Below are 19,001 nucleotides of genomic sequence, written 5' to 3' on the forward strand. Positions count from 1 at the left end.
GGGCCAGAAGCAGCTGAGTCTCTGGCTGTAAAAGCTCACAACAGAGATGCAGGGAGGAGATCGGACCTGAGCCCTTGCCATCAAGCGTCCGGGGAGAGCATGAGGTCAACTGGGCAGAGGTGGAGAAATGAGAAGGAGGGGCACCCAGAGCCCCATCATTTACAGGCAGAGAGGACGACGGAGGAGCCCTTTCAGGGGACAGAGAAGAGCTGAGCATCCCTGGAGAAGGCGGCATCTGCAGGCAGAGGGCGTCTTTCCAGCAGCCTGCTGAGAGGGACAGTGCTGTGGGGTTCGGAACCCGGGAGGTGGGGGAAGGAAGGAGAGCTGCTCAGCCCTGATGGGGCAGGCTTCAGACAGCGGTGCATGTGGGGAGGTGAGACCTGCTGAGACAGATCTTTGGGGAAGCTGCTCTGATGGGGTCGGAGGCTGGTAGTTCTTGGCCACAGGGTATCAGAGCTGTCTTACATTTGTTTTATTTGCAGGTTGGCACGACTGGGAAAGAGTCAGGAGGGAGGGAAAAATTTCAAATACAGGATGGAATGGGGGACAAGGGAGGAAGGAGTGAGTAGAAGTCTCTGAGATGGGCAATAGGGGCAAAGTCCGCAGGTGGAGACATCATTTCTGCGGGAAGAGGAGGGAAAGAGTTGGGGAATCCAACAGGTGAGTTTAAAAGCAAACCATCCTTGTTAAGAGATTCTCGGAGGAAGGAACAAGAAGGAGCTGGTGGCAGAAGTGACTGTGGCGGGTGCCATGCAAGAGTCCTCATATCTCACACATTCAGTCCTCACGGCAACATAACCACCCCAAGGACATTCTTATACCCATTCTACAGGTGGGGCAACTGAGATCCAGAAAGGCCAAGCAACTGACCCAGATTGGGACCCCAAACAGGGTTCTGATGATGATGCCCACAGCCTTGGCAGAAGCTGGCCCCAGAGAGAGGAGGCCTTCTGCTCAAGGCTTCTCCTCTATCCTCCACAGTCTCAAGGAAGTATCCAGATCTGACCCTGCAACACCCTCATTACCCTCTCCATGCCCCCCTCCCCACCCCTTACACACGGAGGGGCTGAGTCTGGAGGGGAGCTCCATACCCAGCAACTCCCTTCCAAACACCAGCTTCCAGACCCGAGAGGGGTTTGACCTGAGGAAGCAGAGGCGGAGCAGGTTCTTCTCCCACCATGGCAGAGAGCCTGGGGCAGGCGATGTGCGAACAGGCCCCCAGCTGCTGAGGGGGGCCTCATCTTAATGTCCAGCATGTAGCTGCTATACACATCGCCTTTCTTTAACCTGTCACGGACGGGAGCGCTGCCGGGGACGTGGAGACCGCCCTAAATACTGGTACTGAGGGGCCGAGCTATAAATAGCCTTGCTCGGGCCTCCTCTCCGGTCTCCCAAAGCAACAAACAAACAAAAAAAAAAACCGCTGATCACCCAAACAAATGCGCCTTCCCTGCCCCCTCGGGGTCCTGCTCTCACCTCCCTGGCCCAGTGTGGGCCATCAACTCTCCCCGTGTCAGAGGTCTGTTCCTGCAGGGCCCTTGGTGGAGGCACCAAACCGAGCTGGGGACTCAGGGCAAGAACCCTCCTGGCAGGAAACTCAGGCCTCCGCATCATGCATTCCCTCGGGAAAATGACCGAGTATTACCTGTGGGCTGCTCAGTGCGCTAAGAACAGGGGCTGTGGTGATGAGGAAGGCAGGTGACTTTTGCCCTCAGGGAGGAGAGAGGTGATGACAAGGACAGGGACAGTTGGCATTTCCTTCCTGGTCACTGAGGTCCCAGTTTACAGATGGGAAAACCGTGGCTTAGGGAAGCAATGTGCCCAGAAAAGCAGAGGCTGAAGCCACAAGTGCTCAACTTGAGAGACAGAGCTCATACCCACAGCCCTCTCTTGGGAAGATGGACCAGAAATGTGTCACTCAGGGTTGACAACAAGGCAATGAAGCTGGTCTGCAACGTGTGAAGTTCCCGCACCAATTTCTTCTGTGGCTGCAGAAATCCTCCCAGATCGTGTGGAAGTCCCCTCCTGTCCTGAACACATCCTATACGCTTCCGTTCCCCAGGATCCATCCCACAGTTCTTTCTGCCAGGAATGTCCCTCTCAGTTCTCACATGCCTTCACAATTGAGCCTGTCCTTCAAGCATCAGCTCAAATAATACAAAGCCTTACCAAGTGCTTCCTTGGTCTGTACCTGTAAACGGAGAACCTCCTTCACCCTGAAGATGCAGTGAGCATCTATGTTGACCTCTGACCTAGAAATGCCTGGTACACAAACTGTTTCTATATAAAATGCCAGACAGTATGGATTTAGGCTTCACAAGGTATATGGTCTCTGTTCCAACTATTCAACTCTACCCTTGCTGTGTGAAAGCAGCCAGAGACAATTTGTAAACAAATGCTGTGGCTGTCTTCCAATAAAACTTTATTTACAAAAACAGGCAGCAGATGGGTTTGGTCCATGGTTTTCTGACCTCTATCCTAGGCTAATGCTTCCCAAATAACACTAATCCTGTATGGCACCCTGAGGTCATACAGGGAGCTCACTGAGGAATGGCTACATACTGTAGCCCTCTTTAGAGAGTCCCAATGCTCATTAGAATATTAAAGGCTCTGAGAAGTCCTGCAATAAAGGCATCTCTATAGCTCTGCCTCTCTGGGCTTCCCTGGTGGCTCAGATGGTAAGGAATTTGCCTGCAGTGCAGGAGACAGGGCTCAATCCCTGGGTCAGGAAGATCCCCTGGAGAAGGGAATGGCTACCCAGTCCCGTATTCTTGCCTGGAGAATTCCATGGACAGAGGAGCTTGGCAGGGTACAGTCCACAGGGTCAAAAAGAGTTGGATGTGACTGAGCAACTAACAAAAGCTTTGTCTAGCCCAGTGTTTCCCAAACTTACTTAGAACTATTCTTCATTAAAGTACAAATTAAAACCAAAATGAGATGCCACTTCATGCCCACAAGGGCATGGCTTAATCAAAAAGCTAGACAATAATAAGTATCTTCAAGAACCTATGTGAAATAGATGAGCAGTCCAAGTTCGATGCATGAAACAGGGCACTCAAAGTCGGTGTACTGGGACAACCCAGAGGGATGGAATAGGGAAGGAGGTGGGAGGGGGTGATTCAGGATGGGGGGACACATGTACACCGTGGTTCATTCATGTCAATGTATGGCAAAAACCACCACACTATTTTAAAGTAATTAGCCTCCAATTAAAATGAATAAATTAAAAAAAATTACACCAAGACAAGCAATCACACTGGGACCAGAGAAACCTAAATGTGTACTCGTCCCACCAAAAATGTACAGTCTTTTCTGTCAACATATCGAAATCATAATATCACTCATACATATTCAAGAATTTTTGTTGAACTTTGACTCCTAAAAATGTACTATTCTTCGAGTATAATTTTTTCTATCTTGTCACTTTCTTGTTAATTAGTATAAAAAATAATATTTGGAGTAACTCCTTAAGATAGACCCATAAAAAGTATATTCCTAGCCAATCTGAATAAATCAAGAGCATCTGCTAAAAAAAGAAAAAAAAAGGGATACAGAGAAATGGAACTCATATATTTCTGGCAGGAATGTAAAACAGTTTAGCCACATTGGGAAAGTTTGCCAGTTTGTTAAAAAGGTAAACATAAAACTCAGCCTTTGCAAAACCCCTAGGTTCTTCAAACCCCATCTGAATGCAGAGTGCCAAAGGCAAGGAGAGATGAGAAAGCCTCTCTCAGGGATCAATGCAAAGAAATAGAGGAAAACAACAGAATGGGAAAGACTAGAGATCTCCTCAAGAAAACTAGAGATACCAAGGGAATATTTCATGCAAAGATGGGCACAATAAAGGACAGAAACAATATGGATCTAACAGAAACAGAGATATTAAGAAGAGGTGGCAAGAATACACAGAAGAACTGTACAAAAAAGATCTTCACGACCAAGATAATCACGATGGTGTGATCACTCACCTAGAGCCAGACATCCTGGAATGTGAAGTCAAGTAGGCCTTAGGAAGCATCACTACAAACAAAGCTACTGGAAGTGATGGAATTCCAGTTGAGCTATTTCAAATCTGGAAAGATGATGCTGTGAAAGTGCTGCATTCAATATGCCAGCAAAATTAGAAAACTCAGCAGTGGCCACAGGATTGGAAAATATCAGTTTCCATTCCAATCCCAAAGAAAGACAATGCCAAAGAATGTTCAAACTACCAAACAATTGCACTCATCTTACACTCCAGCAAAGTAATGCTCAAAATTCTCCAAGCCAAGCTTTAACAGTACCTGAACCATGAACTTTCAAATGTTCAAGCTGGAATTAGAAATGGCAGAGGAACCAGAGTTCAAATTGCCAACATCCACTGGGTCATCAAAAAAGCAAGAGCTCCAGAAAAATATAAATTTCTGCTTTATTGATTACCCCAAAGCCCTTGACTGTGAGGATCACAACATACTGTGGAAAATTCTTCAAGTGATAGAAACACCAGACCACCTTTCCTGCCTCTTGGGAAATCTGTATGCAGGTCAAGAAGCAACAGTTAGAACCAAACATGGAACAACAGACTGGTTCCAAATTGAAAAAGGAGTACGTCAAGGCTATATATTGTCACCCTGCTTATTTAACTTACATGCAGAGTACATCATGCAATATGCCACGCTGGATGAAGCACAAGCTAGAATCAAGATTGCCAGGAGAAATACCTCAGATATGCAAATGAAACCACCCTTTATGGCAGAAAGTGAAGAGGAGCTAAAGACCCGCTTGATGAAAGTGAAAGAGGAAAGTGAAAAACTGGCTTAAAACTCAACATTCAAAAAACTAATGGCATCCAGTTAAAAACATCATGGCATCCAGTCCCATCACTTCATGGCAAATAGATGGGGAAACAATGAAAACAGTGACAAACTTTATTTTGGGGGGCTCCAAAATCACTGCAGATGGTGACTGCAGCCATGAAATTAAAAGATACTTGCTTCTTGGAAGAAAAGCTATGTCCAACCTAGACAGCATATTAAAAAGCAGAGATATTACTTTGCTGACAAAGGTCCATCTAGTCAAAGCTATGGTTTTTCCAGCATTGATGTATGACTGTGAGAGTTGGACTATAAAGAGAGCTGAATGCTGAAGAATTGATGCTTTTGAATTGTGTTGGAGAAGACTCTTGAGAGTCCCTTGGACTGCAAGGAGATCAAAACAGTCAATCCTAAAGGAAATCAGTCCTGAATATTCATTGGAAGGACTGATGCTGAAGCTGAAGCTCTAATACTTTGGCCACCTGTTGCAAAGAACTGACTCATTGGAAAAGACCCTGATGCTGGGAAAGACTGAAGGCAGGAGGAGAAGGGGAATGACAGAGGATGAAATGGTCAGATGGCATCACCGACTCAATGGACATTAGTTTGAGCAACCTCTGGGAGTTGGTGATGGACAGGGGAGCCTGGCGTGCTGCATTCCATGGGGTTGCAAACAGCCAGACATGACTGAGTGACTGGTTATTCAAAAATAGCCCCAAACTGAAAACTACCCAAATGTCCATCAACCCACAGTCAGACAAATGAAACTAGGAATATTAGCCACAAAAAGGAATAAAGCAGTGACACAGGCTGGAACATGAATGAAGCCTGGAAACATTTTCCTAAGTAAGTGAAAGAGGACGTTGAACAAGGACCACACATTGTATGACTCCACTGAGTATGTGATATCCAGACTATATGAACCCAAGAAACAGACAGCAGGTGAGTAGTTGCCTGGCAGTGGGACTGAGATGAACTATACATGGGCATGAGAGATCTTGTTAGGATGATGAACATAGTCCAAAACAGTCTTGTGGTGACAACTTCACATTTGGCAAGTTTACTCAAAGGTCATGAATTATACACTGAAAAGGGGTACAGTTTATGGTATGTAAATATACCACCAAGTCATTTAAAGGCTATTAAGAAGGAAGTGCCCCACCAGGCTTCCGCCTTTCCAAAGCAATATGTCCAGAGTGTACAGAACATGCTCTGGCAGAGATAACACCGTGTAGGTTATCCTGTGTCACACTCACTGCCCAGAGCAGACTCAGCCTCCAGGAAGGTGTGGACCTTGCCACGGACCACAGGCAGTGAGTGGCAGAGCCTGGCCTTGCACCCCCATCTCCTGACCCCAAGCTCAACACCTATTCTAGTCCCGCATGGCTGGAGGGTAAGATCCAGCAACACAGGAGGCAATAAGCAGAGGCATCTTTATGCAGGGATCCCACTCAGTGGAAAGGGCCTCGCTGCCCCGAGGCTAGGGTCCCAGCTCCCTCGGGTTCTTGCCCTTCTCCCCCTTGGCAGGACTCAGCATAGCTTCAAAGTGCTGCCCAAGCCTTCCACACCTCCCCAAGTACAGCAGCTCTGTATTACAAGTGGCCAAAGGCTCAGAGAGGGTCTGACACCACATTCTGTGTTAAGGCTGGCAGAGCCCCTGCATGCTACAGAGGGGATGGTAGGCAGGAGACACATATGGCCTGGGAAAAGTCCTGGATGAGAGATCCGGCGTGGGAGTGTGTATGTGTTGGGGGTCTTCCCCCCCGTCCTCCCCCAACCCCCGCCGGTCCAGGGTATCCCACCAGGAGGCCTCCATTCTTTGAATGTCACCTGAACCACCTGAGCTGTGGGGTGGCAGCGGGGACAGGCTGAGCATGGGTAAGATGCAGGGTGAGAGGAGCTACTACTGTTGATGGACTACCGGCCCCCGCCCCACCTCTGCCGCTGTATGCTGACTGTGCCTGCACCTGGAAGGGTGGCGGGGCACACCTGTTTCTCCAGGGAGGAAGCTCAAGTTCAGAATTGCATGCCAGGGTCCCCATGAGTGAGTAGGAGAATCAGGTTCCAGCTCTGGGGCTTCTTCCTAATCTTCCAGGTCTTCCAGGGAAAGCATGGAGCTGAGTGTGTGTGTAAAATCTGAAGAGTTTCAAACTTGGCTTTTTTTAAAGTTTCTCTTGGCTTTATCAGAATATGGAATTAAGATAATGCACTAAAATTTGGGAGCAGGCCCTTCTGTGTGACTCTCTGCCTGAGCCTGAATTAACGCCATTCATGAATCCCTTGTGGCACCAGCTGCGGGCCACAATACACACTGGGGGGCCAGCCTCAATCTCCATCTGTCATCACAGCAGATCAGAGCCTGCTGGCCTCACACACACAACGTCTGGCTCAGCTGGAAACCAGTGTTCTGCTAAAAGCAAGGTTCAAGTCATTTCCTAAATGTGCCTCTTGAAATCCAAGAAGACACAAGCCAACAGGTGTTCTGTGTTTTGGTTGTGCTGGGTGCTGGAGACTTAAGTCCTTCCTCGTTCATCCCTCCCTCCCCCCCTCCATCAATTATATAGAGCTGTGGGGCTGAAGAAGACTCTTGAGAGTCCCATGGACCGCAAGGAGATCAAACCAGCCAATCCTAAAGGAAACCAACCCTGAAGATTCATTGGAAGGACTGATGCTCATGCTGAACCTCCAATACTTTGGCCACCTGATATGAAGAGCCGACTTATTGGAGAAGACCCTGATGCTGGGAAAGATTGAGAGCAGGAGAAGCTGGCAGCAGAGGATGAGATGGTTGGATGGCATCACTGAATCAATGGACATGAGTCTGAGCAAACTCCAGGAGATAATGAAGGACAGGGAGGCCTGGCGTGCTGCAGTCCATGCGGTCGCCAAGGCTCAAACACGACTTGGTGACTGAACAACTACAATCTGCTGCAAAGCTCTCCCTTTGAGAACCTAGTGCCTCAGGACTGCAGAGAGGAGGGACAGACCAGTGGGATTCTGCCCTGAGATAAAACAGGCAGCTGATGTTGTTTCAGTCACGGGCAAGAGGAGCATGCAAGGAAGGGTGGAGGGACACAGCAGGGATCAGAGAGGCTGGCTCTCAGCCCAGCTCCGGCTCTTGCTCGCCAAGAAAGGCACTCTGGATGAGCCCCTTAACCTCTTCCTGCCTCAGAATCCCCTGAGATGAGAATCTGTCCAGTGATGCCATACCATCTCTCCCATGGGCGGGTGGAGTAAATGAAGTGATGGGCCTGGAGGGCCATGCTTGGGGCCAGGGTACACAGCAAGTGCTTAGTAACTAACCGTGACCTCCTTTCTCTTCCTGCACGCATCAGGATGTAAAAGAAACCTCAGACACAACTCTTGCAGTTCAGTAAATCCCTGCTTCCCATGACTCAGTGTGAGACACCCACTATTTGTGAAAACAAATCTCCTCATAGCAGATTTTATATACGAGTATCTTTACTCTAATGTTCAAGAATGAGTAATATTTTACAGATCACAGCTCTTCCGCAGTTACTAAGCCCAACTGTTCCTCCCCCTCCTTCTCTCATTTTCCAGACAAAGAAAATGAGCTGCAAACAGATTCAAGCAGTGAGCCCAAAGCTGATAAGTGGAAGCAACAGTATTTAAATTCTTGCTGCCTGGCTTTAAAGCCCAGGTCTCTGTCTGCATCCTCGCATCTTATCACTACACTTCTCTGGAACACTTCAGCACCTGGATATACAAGCAGTGCCTCTACCCCGAGCTTCCGCTCTCAGCATCGTGTTCAGACCTCCTCATCTATTTCCTGGTCCTTCAGGGGCCACGGGGGCTCTGGGCAAGCAGGGACCCCTGGTGTTGACATGTCGGGGCAGACGGTTGCCAGCAGCAACGAGAGTGAAGAAGCACTGCTCTCTGCTCTGTGGAGGGAGGCCAGGTTTGTGCTTCAGGCATGGTTATCCAGGGAGGGTCTGGTGGATACTAGCAAGTCTGAACACCAGACTTAGGCAAGTAACCCCTCCCTGCTTTAGCACCATGGAAAATAAAATCGCATTGTATGCAGTTTTTTCCTTCTTCTACTCAGACATATTTCCTACATTTTTCTACAAGAAAGCACAGGTGACTTTGCAATAAGGAAATCAAGTGTTCACCAGAGAACCCACTTCTATAAAGAGATGATCTAAGAGACGAATGATGTTTCTGAACCTGGGAATACACTTCAATACATGGGGCAAGAGTGAACTAAGATGACACTGACCTCCACAGGGTTAAGAAACTCATTCACTCATTCATTCACTTGTCCATCCATGCATGTTAATAAATATTTATTGAGCACTTAGAATGTGCTCTAAACAGGACAGTCCTTGCTGGCATAGGGCTTTCAGTCTAACAGAGAGACAGAAAGAGAATAAACTAGTAAATAAAGGCAGAAGGATTTCAGATAGTCCTGTGTAGACAAGAAAACAAACAGATGGGGTGGAGAAGGACTAGGGTACTGACTCAGCTGGATGGGCTGGGAGAGCTTACTGAATGACATTTGAATTAAGACCTGATGATAAGAAAGAGCCAGATACACGAGGAACTGGTGAGGAATCTTCTAAGCAAAATGACTCTTCTCTACAAAAGCCTGAGACTGAGCCTAGGACAAGCCCAGGACATACAAAGGGCACCAGTCCAGAGAAAGGGAGTGGGCAGAAGGGAAGATGAGGCTGTGAGGGAGGCAGGGGCAGCCCCAGAACCACAGAAAGAATTAAGAGTTTCACTTCAGCAACTCTGAGCTCAAATTCTGTGTCCAAATGAAAATCAACTCAAGTGGCCATGCGATTTAGAAATACACAAATTTTTAAAATCTCCTCCAATAAGAGAAACCAAAAAGACAAGACTGCATCCTTCTGAATAAAGATAGAGAAGAAATTACCCTTTAGAGCTTAATGCAGGCTTAGCACACAATATGCTCACAACAAATGTGTGCTGAACGGACGCCATGCAAAACACACTTTCAATTGTACACATGGCAAACATGCACTTGCTTGCAAAACCGTGGACAAGAGAGATGAGAGTGCCTAGAAAAGAAAGTGAAAACAGAACACGGTCCATCTGATGCCACGATGCTGGTTACACTCTTATAGCACTCAATCCCCACAGGGCACAGGGGCTTAAAATGCAGAATTGCCAACATATTGAGATAAATGCACAGGTGCCAGACGCATAATGAGTTACTAAGGGAAACCAGGGTGGCCTGATCTTGAAATCTGACATCAGGAAGACAAGCCTCCCCTGCCCCACAGGCCCCCTGCCCGACCCAGAACCTGGGACTGACCCAGAGCCTGAGCTGTTCTCAGTGGCTAAGACAGTCATTAATTATTCCCTGAAAGGGGAAATGAACCTTCAAGATGTCAGAAGCCCAAGGTCAGGGTAAAGGCATGGCCAGCCATGGGCAGGGAAGTAGCACCTTGTAACTGAGATCCACAGGCTTGTTTCTCCTCCGTTTCTAGAGGGCTAGGACCACAGCTTCTACTTCCACCACTCCCAGCTATGCCAGTTTCCTTCTCACATGCACCAGGAGCTCAGGTGTTTGCTGAATGAATGAACAAGCACCCAGCCGAGGTAGTCTATTCTGACCAAGCCGTGTGGCCCTGATGAGGACCTGGGGTTAGAGGCAGCAGGGACAGGATACTAAGAGCACAGTGTAGACAGAAATCAGACACACGAGGAAATAGCAAAGAGAACCAGGAAAGACACACCTTCGAGGACACTTGATCCAATACTTGAAGCGTCGTCACATAGGAAAGAAATCAGGCACATTCCCTCTAAAGCCCCAGAAGCCAAGCTTTGGCTGAATTCAAGAACTTCCTCCTAGCATGGCATTTGCCAGGCTGTGTTTAGTGGAACGCTAGCATTCCAGGGTTGGGGAGGGCAGGGGGATGAGGGGAAAGATTCCAAACGACTGCACGGGAAAATATGTTGGGGAACTTGAGTTAATCAAAGGTAATGGATATTCTTATTGGAGGGCACAGCTTTCAGCCCTTCTCAAGTTTATGTGGCCCCAAACAGTTTTTCACAGGATACCACAAACATCTCACAGAGTGTCTTACGTTCCAAGTTCACCTCTGGGGAAAAGATGAATTAGAGCTGTCTGATACAAACATCTTACGAGGAAGGAAGGAGTGTCACACCAGAATTGGACGGCTTTAAGGATGCAGAATTCAACACTGCATGAAAAGTGAAAGTTTAGTCACTCAGTCGTGTCCAACTCTTTGCGACCCCGTGGACTGTAGCCCACCAGGCTCCTCTGTCCACAGGATTTTCCAGGCAAGAGTACTGGAGCGGGTTGCCATTTCCTTCTGCAGAGGATCTTCCTGACGCAGGGATCGAAACCGGGTCTCCCACAATGTAGGCAGACGCTTTACAGTCTGAGCCACTGGGGAAATGGACAACATAGATGATACAAATACAATCAGAGTAGAAAATTGGAACCATGGGCTCATTCTGCCATCGACTTTCATCTTGAATGACCAAGCAGCAGGCAAAAAGGCCCAGTTACACGTGAGGATACAGACTAACTGTCCCCTCCCACCTCTTGGTGTCCAAATGCTTGGGTAACATGGATACTATGGGCTTCCCAGGTGGCTCAGTGCTAAAGAACTCACCTGCCTATGCAGCAGATCCAAGAGACTCAGGTTTAATCCCTAGGTCGGGAAGATTCCCTGGAGGAGGGCACAGCAACACACTCCAGGATTCCTGCCTGGAGAATGCCATGAACAGAGGAGCCTGGTGGGCTACAGCCCATAGTGTTGCAAAGAACTGGACATGACTGAGGCGATTAAGAATGCATGCACACATGGATATTACAAAGGGATCCTCGAAGCAGGCAGTGCTGTTCTGAGGAGCTTAGGGATAAGATGAGTACTTGCCAGAGCCCTCTTTGACTCTCCTCATGTACTATTTTCTAGAAAAGAGTCTGCTTGCCTTCCTCCCATGTACCTTTCTTTACATTCGGTGAATATTCACTGAGAGTCTTCCATATACCAGCAGTGGGGAGCAAAACCAGAAAAGGTGCTGCTTCATGACAGCCTCCTGGGGAATTCAGACAAACATGCTGCACAAACAAGAACTTAATCCAGGTTTCCCATACACATTACAAAGGAAATGAATGGTACAAGACAATGTAAGTTACATAGAGACCTCGTCCAGTGTAGGACTTCGGGTTCTGTTCTCTAAGGGACCACAGAGACCATCTTTTGCCATCCTCAGATGTGCAGGTCCAAAACATTCCTATAGGAAACTATAGTCCACTGGGGCTGGAAAAGGCCAGGTAGCGCCCCCCCCCCCAAAGCAGCCTCCATCCGGCACAATGTCACATACGTGATCAATTTGACTGACTCAGTAGGTCATAGTCAAATAGAGCATCGATGACTCAGTGGATATGAGTTTGAGCAAACTCCGGGAGATAGTGAAGCGGGGAAGCTGGGCATGCTACAATCCATGGGGTCGTGAAGAATCAGACATGACTGAGCAACTGAACAACAACAGTAGGTCTGGATAGAGCTGGCGAGTTTGCATTTCCAACCACGCGATGCTTCTTTGCCAACCACATTAGGTAGCACTACTTCATCAGGCATTTTAAACAACCCAGATAAACTGAGGGCTATACCATGTTCATGAACAGAGAGGCTCAATCACAAAGGTGTTAGTTTTCCCAGATTAACCTATAAATTCATTATCCTCCCAACCAAAGTCCCCACAGAGTTGTTCTTTATGGTTATTGTATTTTTAACTTGACAAGCTTATTCTAAAATTCATCTGGAAGACTAAAATAATTTCGGAAAACAGCAAAGTAAGGGACCTGTCTTGTGGGTTCAAGGCTTAAAATTAAACTTTAGGTATAGTACTGACACACAGTTAGCAAAATAGATGAAGAGATCACAGTGCCCTCAAACAGATCTATGCTTTTAGTGAAACTTTATATGGAAGATGGCATTACAAATCATAAGGAAAGGATGGATGATCCAGCAAATACTGCTGGAGAAATTGGTTATTTATAGAAAATATAAAACTGGATTTCTACTTCATATCTTATACAAAATAATATTCCAGGTACATTATATATATAATAATATATAATATATAATTTATATAAATATATAATATAAAATATATAAATGTATATTATATATTATATTATATATAATATAATATATATAATATTATATACTATATTATATATATATTTGCTTGTTCGTTTTGCAACTTTGAGGTAGGGAACTATATCTTAAATAAGACACTCACTGTGCAAACCAAAAAGAAAAATACTGGCAGCTTTGAATTCAATATAGCTGAAACTTCTGTATACTATACATAAATAATGAAGAAAAGCCACACACTAAGAATGGTATCTGGTTAAATTAAAAAAAAATCACTTATAAAACCATTGCTCCTCTACACTACTATTTATCAGCACTAGGGTAGGGGAGGTTCTTCAATGAAGTCAGACCTTTTCAAACTGAAAAGCCTCAGTGAGCCTTTATCCAGTCTTCAACCCATAGAGGAAACTTTTCTTCAATTCCTGGGGCACTGCACAATTCGGCACATTCACAATGTAAATGTTGCCCTCTAGGGTTGTGCAGTGAACAACTTATACAACTGTATATGGCAGCCCTGCAACTCCAAGGGCCACAGATCCCTTTGGAACACTGATGAAAAATGCCCGTCTCTGGGAAAATGCCCACCCACACAACTACTGCCTATAAAGTCAGTGGATTCAGGCACTGTTCCCAAAACCATCAACAGCCTTCTGTTGGTCAAACACTTCCAGGTATGAGGGCTCACAACCTGTGAAAGTACTTGCAGACAACACTGTGGGGCTGCACACTTCCTTAAGTACTTGTTTCTTTACAACCTCTCCCCATTCAAGTTGATCTACGTCCTTTCCACGTGACCTTGCAGCTACTGAATGAAAGCCAACCTGTCCCCCCAGGAGACTTCTGCTTTCCAGGCTAAATATACTCTTGACTTGGTTTATTGCAAACAGCCCAAACCTTATCTTTTGCTAAAAATGAACTTTTAAACTGCCCATCATTTTACCAAGCACTTCTTGCCATAGTAAGTAACCAGGCATGCTGATATGTCAACAAAGAACAAGAAAGCATTTTTCTCATCTGTGCCCCTTTGGAAAACCTCTCAAGATCTCCATTCTGGCTTCTAAAGAAATGCCCACAGAAGCCAGGAAGTTTGAGGCTGGAGACTGGAAGCAGGGTCAGGCTTTTTTCAGGGGTGGGGTGGGGGCAACCAGGGCAGAGACTCCACAGGCCAAAGGAGACAAGGTGTTTCCACTTACTCCCAAAACTCCATGACAGGAGAGGTGGCGTTCTGCAAGGACACGTGGCTGTGGTTGGTCACGTTCAGTTTCTGGAACTCCACGCAGTTCTCTGCAGCGGGAAACAGGACAAGAAACACAAGAAAATTACCCTCTGTGAGGGCTGGAGCTTAGACAACATTCAGAGCTGATGGTGCAACCAGGTGGTTTTTACCCAGCCGCTCCAGGTAAACATGCCTCAGAGAGCGCTGTGGGGAAAATCAATCATGTACAAACAGTTTAACAGGGAGGCTTGGCTTGATGCCAACCAGAGAAGAAGTTTTGGGGGTAGGGCACCTCCTCCCTCTATTTCCCACTAGTACGCCCTGTCCAATTCTTTCCTCCTGAATCTTTCACCTTTTCCACTTCCCTGCCTAAGGCTTGTTCATGGCATCTACCTGCTCCACCCTGGCAGGAACGTGACGGTTAAAAAAGGGCATCAGCCATGGTGTCCCTGGGCCAATAACGCCGGTGAGACTCAGGCTAAAGTCACAGCTGCTTCATAAAGACCCGACAAGTGGATGAAACAATATCCGAATGTGTAAAGAATCCCTGGTTCCTTCATCATTCCCTCACTCACTCAATCTAAGAAAGGATTTATTGAATATCTCTTCTCATTTCATGAGACTTGATGACCAAGGGGGATTTGAATCTCAAGGTAAAAACATGAGTGTCCGTCATTTGAGCCCAGACCAGCCTACTGTCCTCTCCTCCAGGAAGCCTTCTTTGATCTCCCTCTCCTGAATTCTAACGCAGTTAGAACTTAAAGGTCCTCCAAGAAACCTCCTTCTCCAACTCCCTTTATTTTGAAGAGGACGAATCAAGGGTCAGAAGTAGTCAAGGGACCCCTGCCCATACCTTCTCCCTGCTCACAAGTCGCCAGCCAGTTAGGGGAAGAAAACAGTCCAGCCCAGGCTCCACTCCTTTGCCGTGGTTATTGCTTGGTTCTGTCTGCCACCATGGAATCTAGGTCTCTTTACAGCACCTCCCTGTTCATAGAGCTGCCTTAGTCACCAGGCTGTGAGCTCCCTGAGGACAGCGTCGTGTGCGCCCACTCACTTCAAAGCCCCTGCCCTCAGCACGGTGACCAGCCTGAAGCCTGCATTTAGCTTCATGCTGGCCCCTCACGCTGCTCATGTATGCATAAACCCTCCAACTACATCTATAATCACTGGAGCATGAAGCCCTCCTGTATATGACACTTCACACATTACAAGTGTTGACATGCCTTCAGAGAAAGGGGAGTGCAAATTAGTGGAAGAAAGCTTTGCAGCCCACTGGGGGAAAAGCCCCCCAAGTGTCTGCTCCCTTCCCACTTCTCTGGACAAGTGCTACCTATACCAGGAAGGGAGACGGTCTGTGAGGTCCACAGCCAATCCTAAGAGAAGTCTGGGAACCTAAAGTTATAAGCAAAATGCCTGAATGTGCCTTTGTGCCTTTTTCTAGAGCAAGGAGCCCTCGGCTTTAATCAGATTCTCTAATACAGTCTCTCTCAAATTTATTTTTCTAGAGTAAAAAAATTTCTCAGACAACCAAAGTTGACAAGGCATTTTTATTAAAATGATATTTAATCATTTATAAAAAATAAGCAATGAGTTATAAAGCCTATGTGATTCAAGTATTCAAACAACTCTAAAGCCAGATTTTACAAGCTAAATACCAACTATACTACTGAACCAACACAATTCAAATTGATAGCATAAAATGGGTGTGCACGATAATGCCATCTTGTGAGATTAAACTGACTTCCCAACAGAAAAATGGACCTGACAGGTAGGAGGCAAGGTCTATGGAGTTAAACCTGCTTATTTTTCCATGCGCTATTTGAGATTCAGTTCTATCGCCATTTTTCTCTGGTTTGCAGAACCTCCTACAGTTCATTGCATTCTTGTCTGGACTTAGTATCAGTGACCATTTATGAATTAAATCTCTTTTTCCCTTGGTCACCATCATCCTATTCACCAAGAATGCATCTTAAATTGTCAAGGTGGACAAAGTCAGGCATTGAGATCCCCAACCATCCTCATTTATAAAGTGAATGTACAGATGATTAGAACATGCACCTATTTTTAGAGTACCCTCAAAATAAATTTGCCCAATTAATTTATCATGGACAACTTGCAGACTTCCCAGAATATGTCCTTGAATTTTAGTTTGGTAAACATCTTGATTATGCTTCTGGGCAAAGAAAGGTTAAGAACCAGGGAGAGAAAATGAGACTCCCCTCAACCCCCCACAAAATATGTGCTGGGTGGGGAAACAAGGTAAGCTTTTGCAGAGATAAAAACTAGTTCACAGCATTTTCTTAGCCTACTGACTGCTGTTCCTTCTGCCAGTGACCAACATCCTGCCCTGTCTACTGTATCTCAGCTTTCAGGATGACTGGCCACTTACAGGGACAACCTAACCACAGGTTACAACACAGATGGTGAGTAGATTAGAGCAGGTATGTTGACTGCAGTCAAAAGGCAGTGACTGTCTAGAGCAGTACTGAGCAGAGCTCCGAGGCCAAAACTAGACTCAAAAGGAAAGAGTTCTGCAATCGATTAGTGATGTCTGTACAGAGCAGTCTCCATACACAGGGGTTGAGAAGTATTTGTCTTCCCTAGATTGTAAGACTCAGTCCTGACAGGTTGACAAATTGATAAGTAAACAGTGTATTAGAATCCAAAGTAATCTCAAAAGTTACCCACTGAAGGGAGAAGGAGGGTGGTGAATCCAAGTGTCTACCTGGGGTGGACAGGTAGAATAAATGAGCCATATGAGCTGGGTGGCGACTGTGGCCAGCTTGAGGACAGATGCTTCACCCACAGACAGCAGCCGTTTCTCAGCTGCAGCCACTGCTGCCAAGCATGATTGTGGGAATGTGGCTCTGCTGTTGCCAGATCTTTTTAACTTTTCAAGAGAAGCTGGGAATCTGGATTTTCATCCCCGGCCTTCTGATTTTCCAACTTTTGAAAATACAAATACAACTAATACATTTTTGAAATGGGCTGGTCACTGATTTAAAGCCTAATTGGCTGATAGCCCTCCTGTCTGCAACCCTTGATCTAGTCTAACCCCTTCATTTTAGAGAGGAAAATCTGACACTCAGAGGCTGGGCTGGAATTGCAGCCTGAACCCCTGGATCTCAGTTTAGCACTTCATACTTGCATCCTTACTGTGTGCCCAAGGGACGCAGCCTCTATATTTGGCTAAGCAAGGTAAGAAAGCCACAATTCTTCTCCTTGTACCAGTCCCTGGGCTAGTGGTCAGCTCATGCGAGTATGCAGACCAGGTACAGAAATGACCCCCAGCTTCAGTGGAACCTGAACTCACAGCAAGACACGTGACACACCAGCAATCCCAGCTCGCCCAGTAAGACCAGCAGAGAGAGCCTCTAGGGAGGCCATACCTGTGTTCCACTCGTGGCCACAGGTGGCCCAGGGGAGCTCGGTGGTGAAGCAGTTGCTCAGGTAGAAAATGGCCCATGCCAGGATGATAATGTAGTAGACGTTCAGATGGGCCTCAATCACCTGCGTTGCATAACCAATGCCTGAAAGAACAAAGAAAAGGCAGTGATCTGAGTCCCTCTCTAACTTGTTTAAAAAAGCTGCCCTTCACAGCCTGACAATACCCAGGCATTCTTTTATTTTCTGATTAACTCAGCACGTACCTTCAAATAAAGGGCACACTTTCCTCCAACATGTAATGCCACCTTCACTCGTAAACTGTCCCAGAGCTGTTTCCAGGAAAAAAACAGGAATCCCACAGCATATAAAAAATACCACATAGGGAATCAGGAATGCCCCTGCAAAGATGCAAAGGAAAGGAATGAAGTTAAAGTTGCCTCGGCCACTTCAGCCCTTGAATAACCTGTTAGAGGCAAGACAGCATATGCTCTGAGCTTGAGTTCAAGTTCCTGCTATGAGCACCAGAGTCAGACAATGTGAGCCTGGGTTTGGGCTACCAGCCACCTACTCCCTTGAGTAAGTCTATGTCACATCTTCCAGCCTCAACTTCTTCACCTGTAAAGCAAGGCTTTAATACGTATGAACTGCACCACTTATCTCACAGAATGGTTGTACAGTTAAGATGATAAAGTTTAAGAAACTGCGTAATATGCTTGACTCTTTCATTTATGCATTCGGCCCTCTAGCACAAGTCAAATCTATTCCCTCCCTGAATGCTGCAGCCTCCTTTTGTATTACAAAGTAACCTCAACTGGCCAGGGGAGGGGGCCTTTTCTTTTTATTTTGGAAGTAACCTGCAAAAAATCTTATAAAGAAAGGCATTCTTAAGGAGATATACAATGAGCAGTAAGTAACAGGTCCCTGTACATGAGCACCAGGTATGGAGCTGAGATAGGAGGAGTTCATAGCAAGAATACAGCCAGAGAGGCTGGCTTTGAATCAGTCTGGAGAAAAGACCACCGTAAGCTTTAGTGCTCCCGTTTTGAAACACAAAACCCACCGCCTGGGCCTTTCTGTGAAACAAATTAAATAACTGAGGTGAACATGAGCCATTACAAGCAGAAAGGGATTTTTCCAAATCCCTCATTCTCTCTCTCCTGTCTAATAACAAAGCATGAAAACACAAGCTATTCCCCACCATCTGATCTTGCGAATGAAGGCTTTCACTGAAATTGCTTTTTGCTAAATGAAGTCCCTTTAACCCAGGATTAACAGCAATGATTTTGATCAATCCTGGTAATAGGACAATATTTACCAGGTTGTGAAAGGGTCTTAGCTTTTCTATTTTTACAAAGTTTCACATTGGGAAAGAAATACTAAAGTATTGTTGCAACTTAAGAGTAGAGCTGTATAGATTTTTTTTTTAAAGAAAGTTAAACAGTTGATAAGCAGATACCCCAACTATATTAGAAAGCAAAA

The 19,001-nt window shown here is 46.1% G+C and overlaps 1 protein-coding gene across 1 annotated transcript in view; it reads right to left on the bottom strand.

The window, feature by feature from the left end:
• SLC6A11 (solute carrier family 6 member 11) overlaps positions 1-19,001 on the bottom strand; it is a 123,825-nt gene that overhangs the window by 102,756 nt on the left and 2,068 nt on the right. Inside the window, exons 2-4 of the mRNA XM_040246763.1 lie at positions 17,786-17,920; positions 17,525-17,665; positions 14,113-14,203 (exon numbers count right to left, since the gene is read on the bottom strand). Of these exons, the coding sequence (XP_040102697.1) occupies positions 14,113-14,203; positions 17,525-17,665; positions 17,786-17,920 (367 nt within the window). The remainder of the gene's footprint in view (positions 1-14,112; positions 14,204-17,524; positions 17,666-17,785; positions 17,921-19,001) is intronic.

This window comes from Oryx dammah, unplaced genomic scaffold (assembly GCF_014754425.2).
Source record: "Oryx dammah isolate SB20612 unplaced genomic scaffold, SCBI_Odam_1.1 HiC_scaffold_9, whole genome shotgun sequence".
NCBI classification, from domain to species: domain Eukaryota; kingdom Metazoa; phylum Chordata; class Mammalia; order Artiodactyla; family Bovidae; genus Oryx; species Oryx dammah.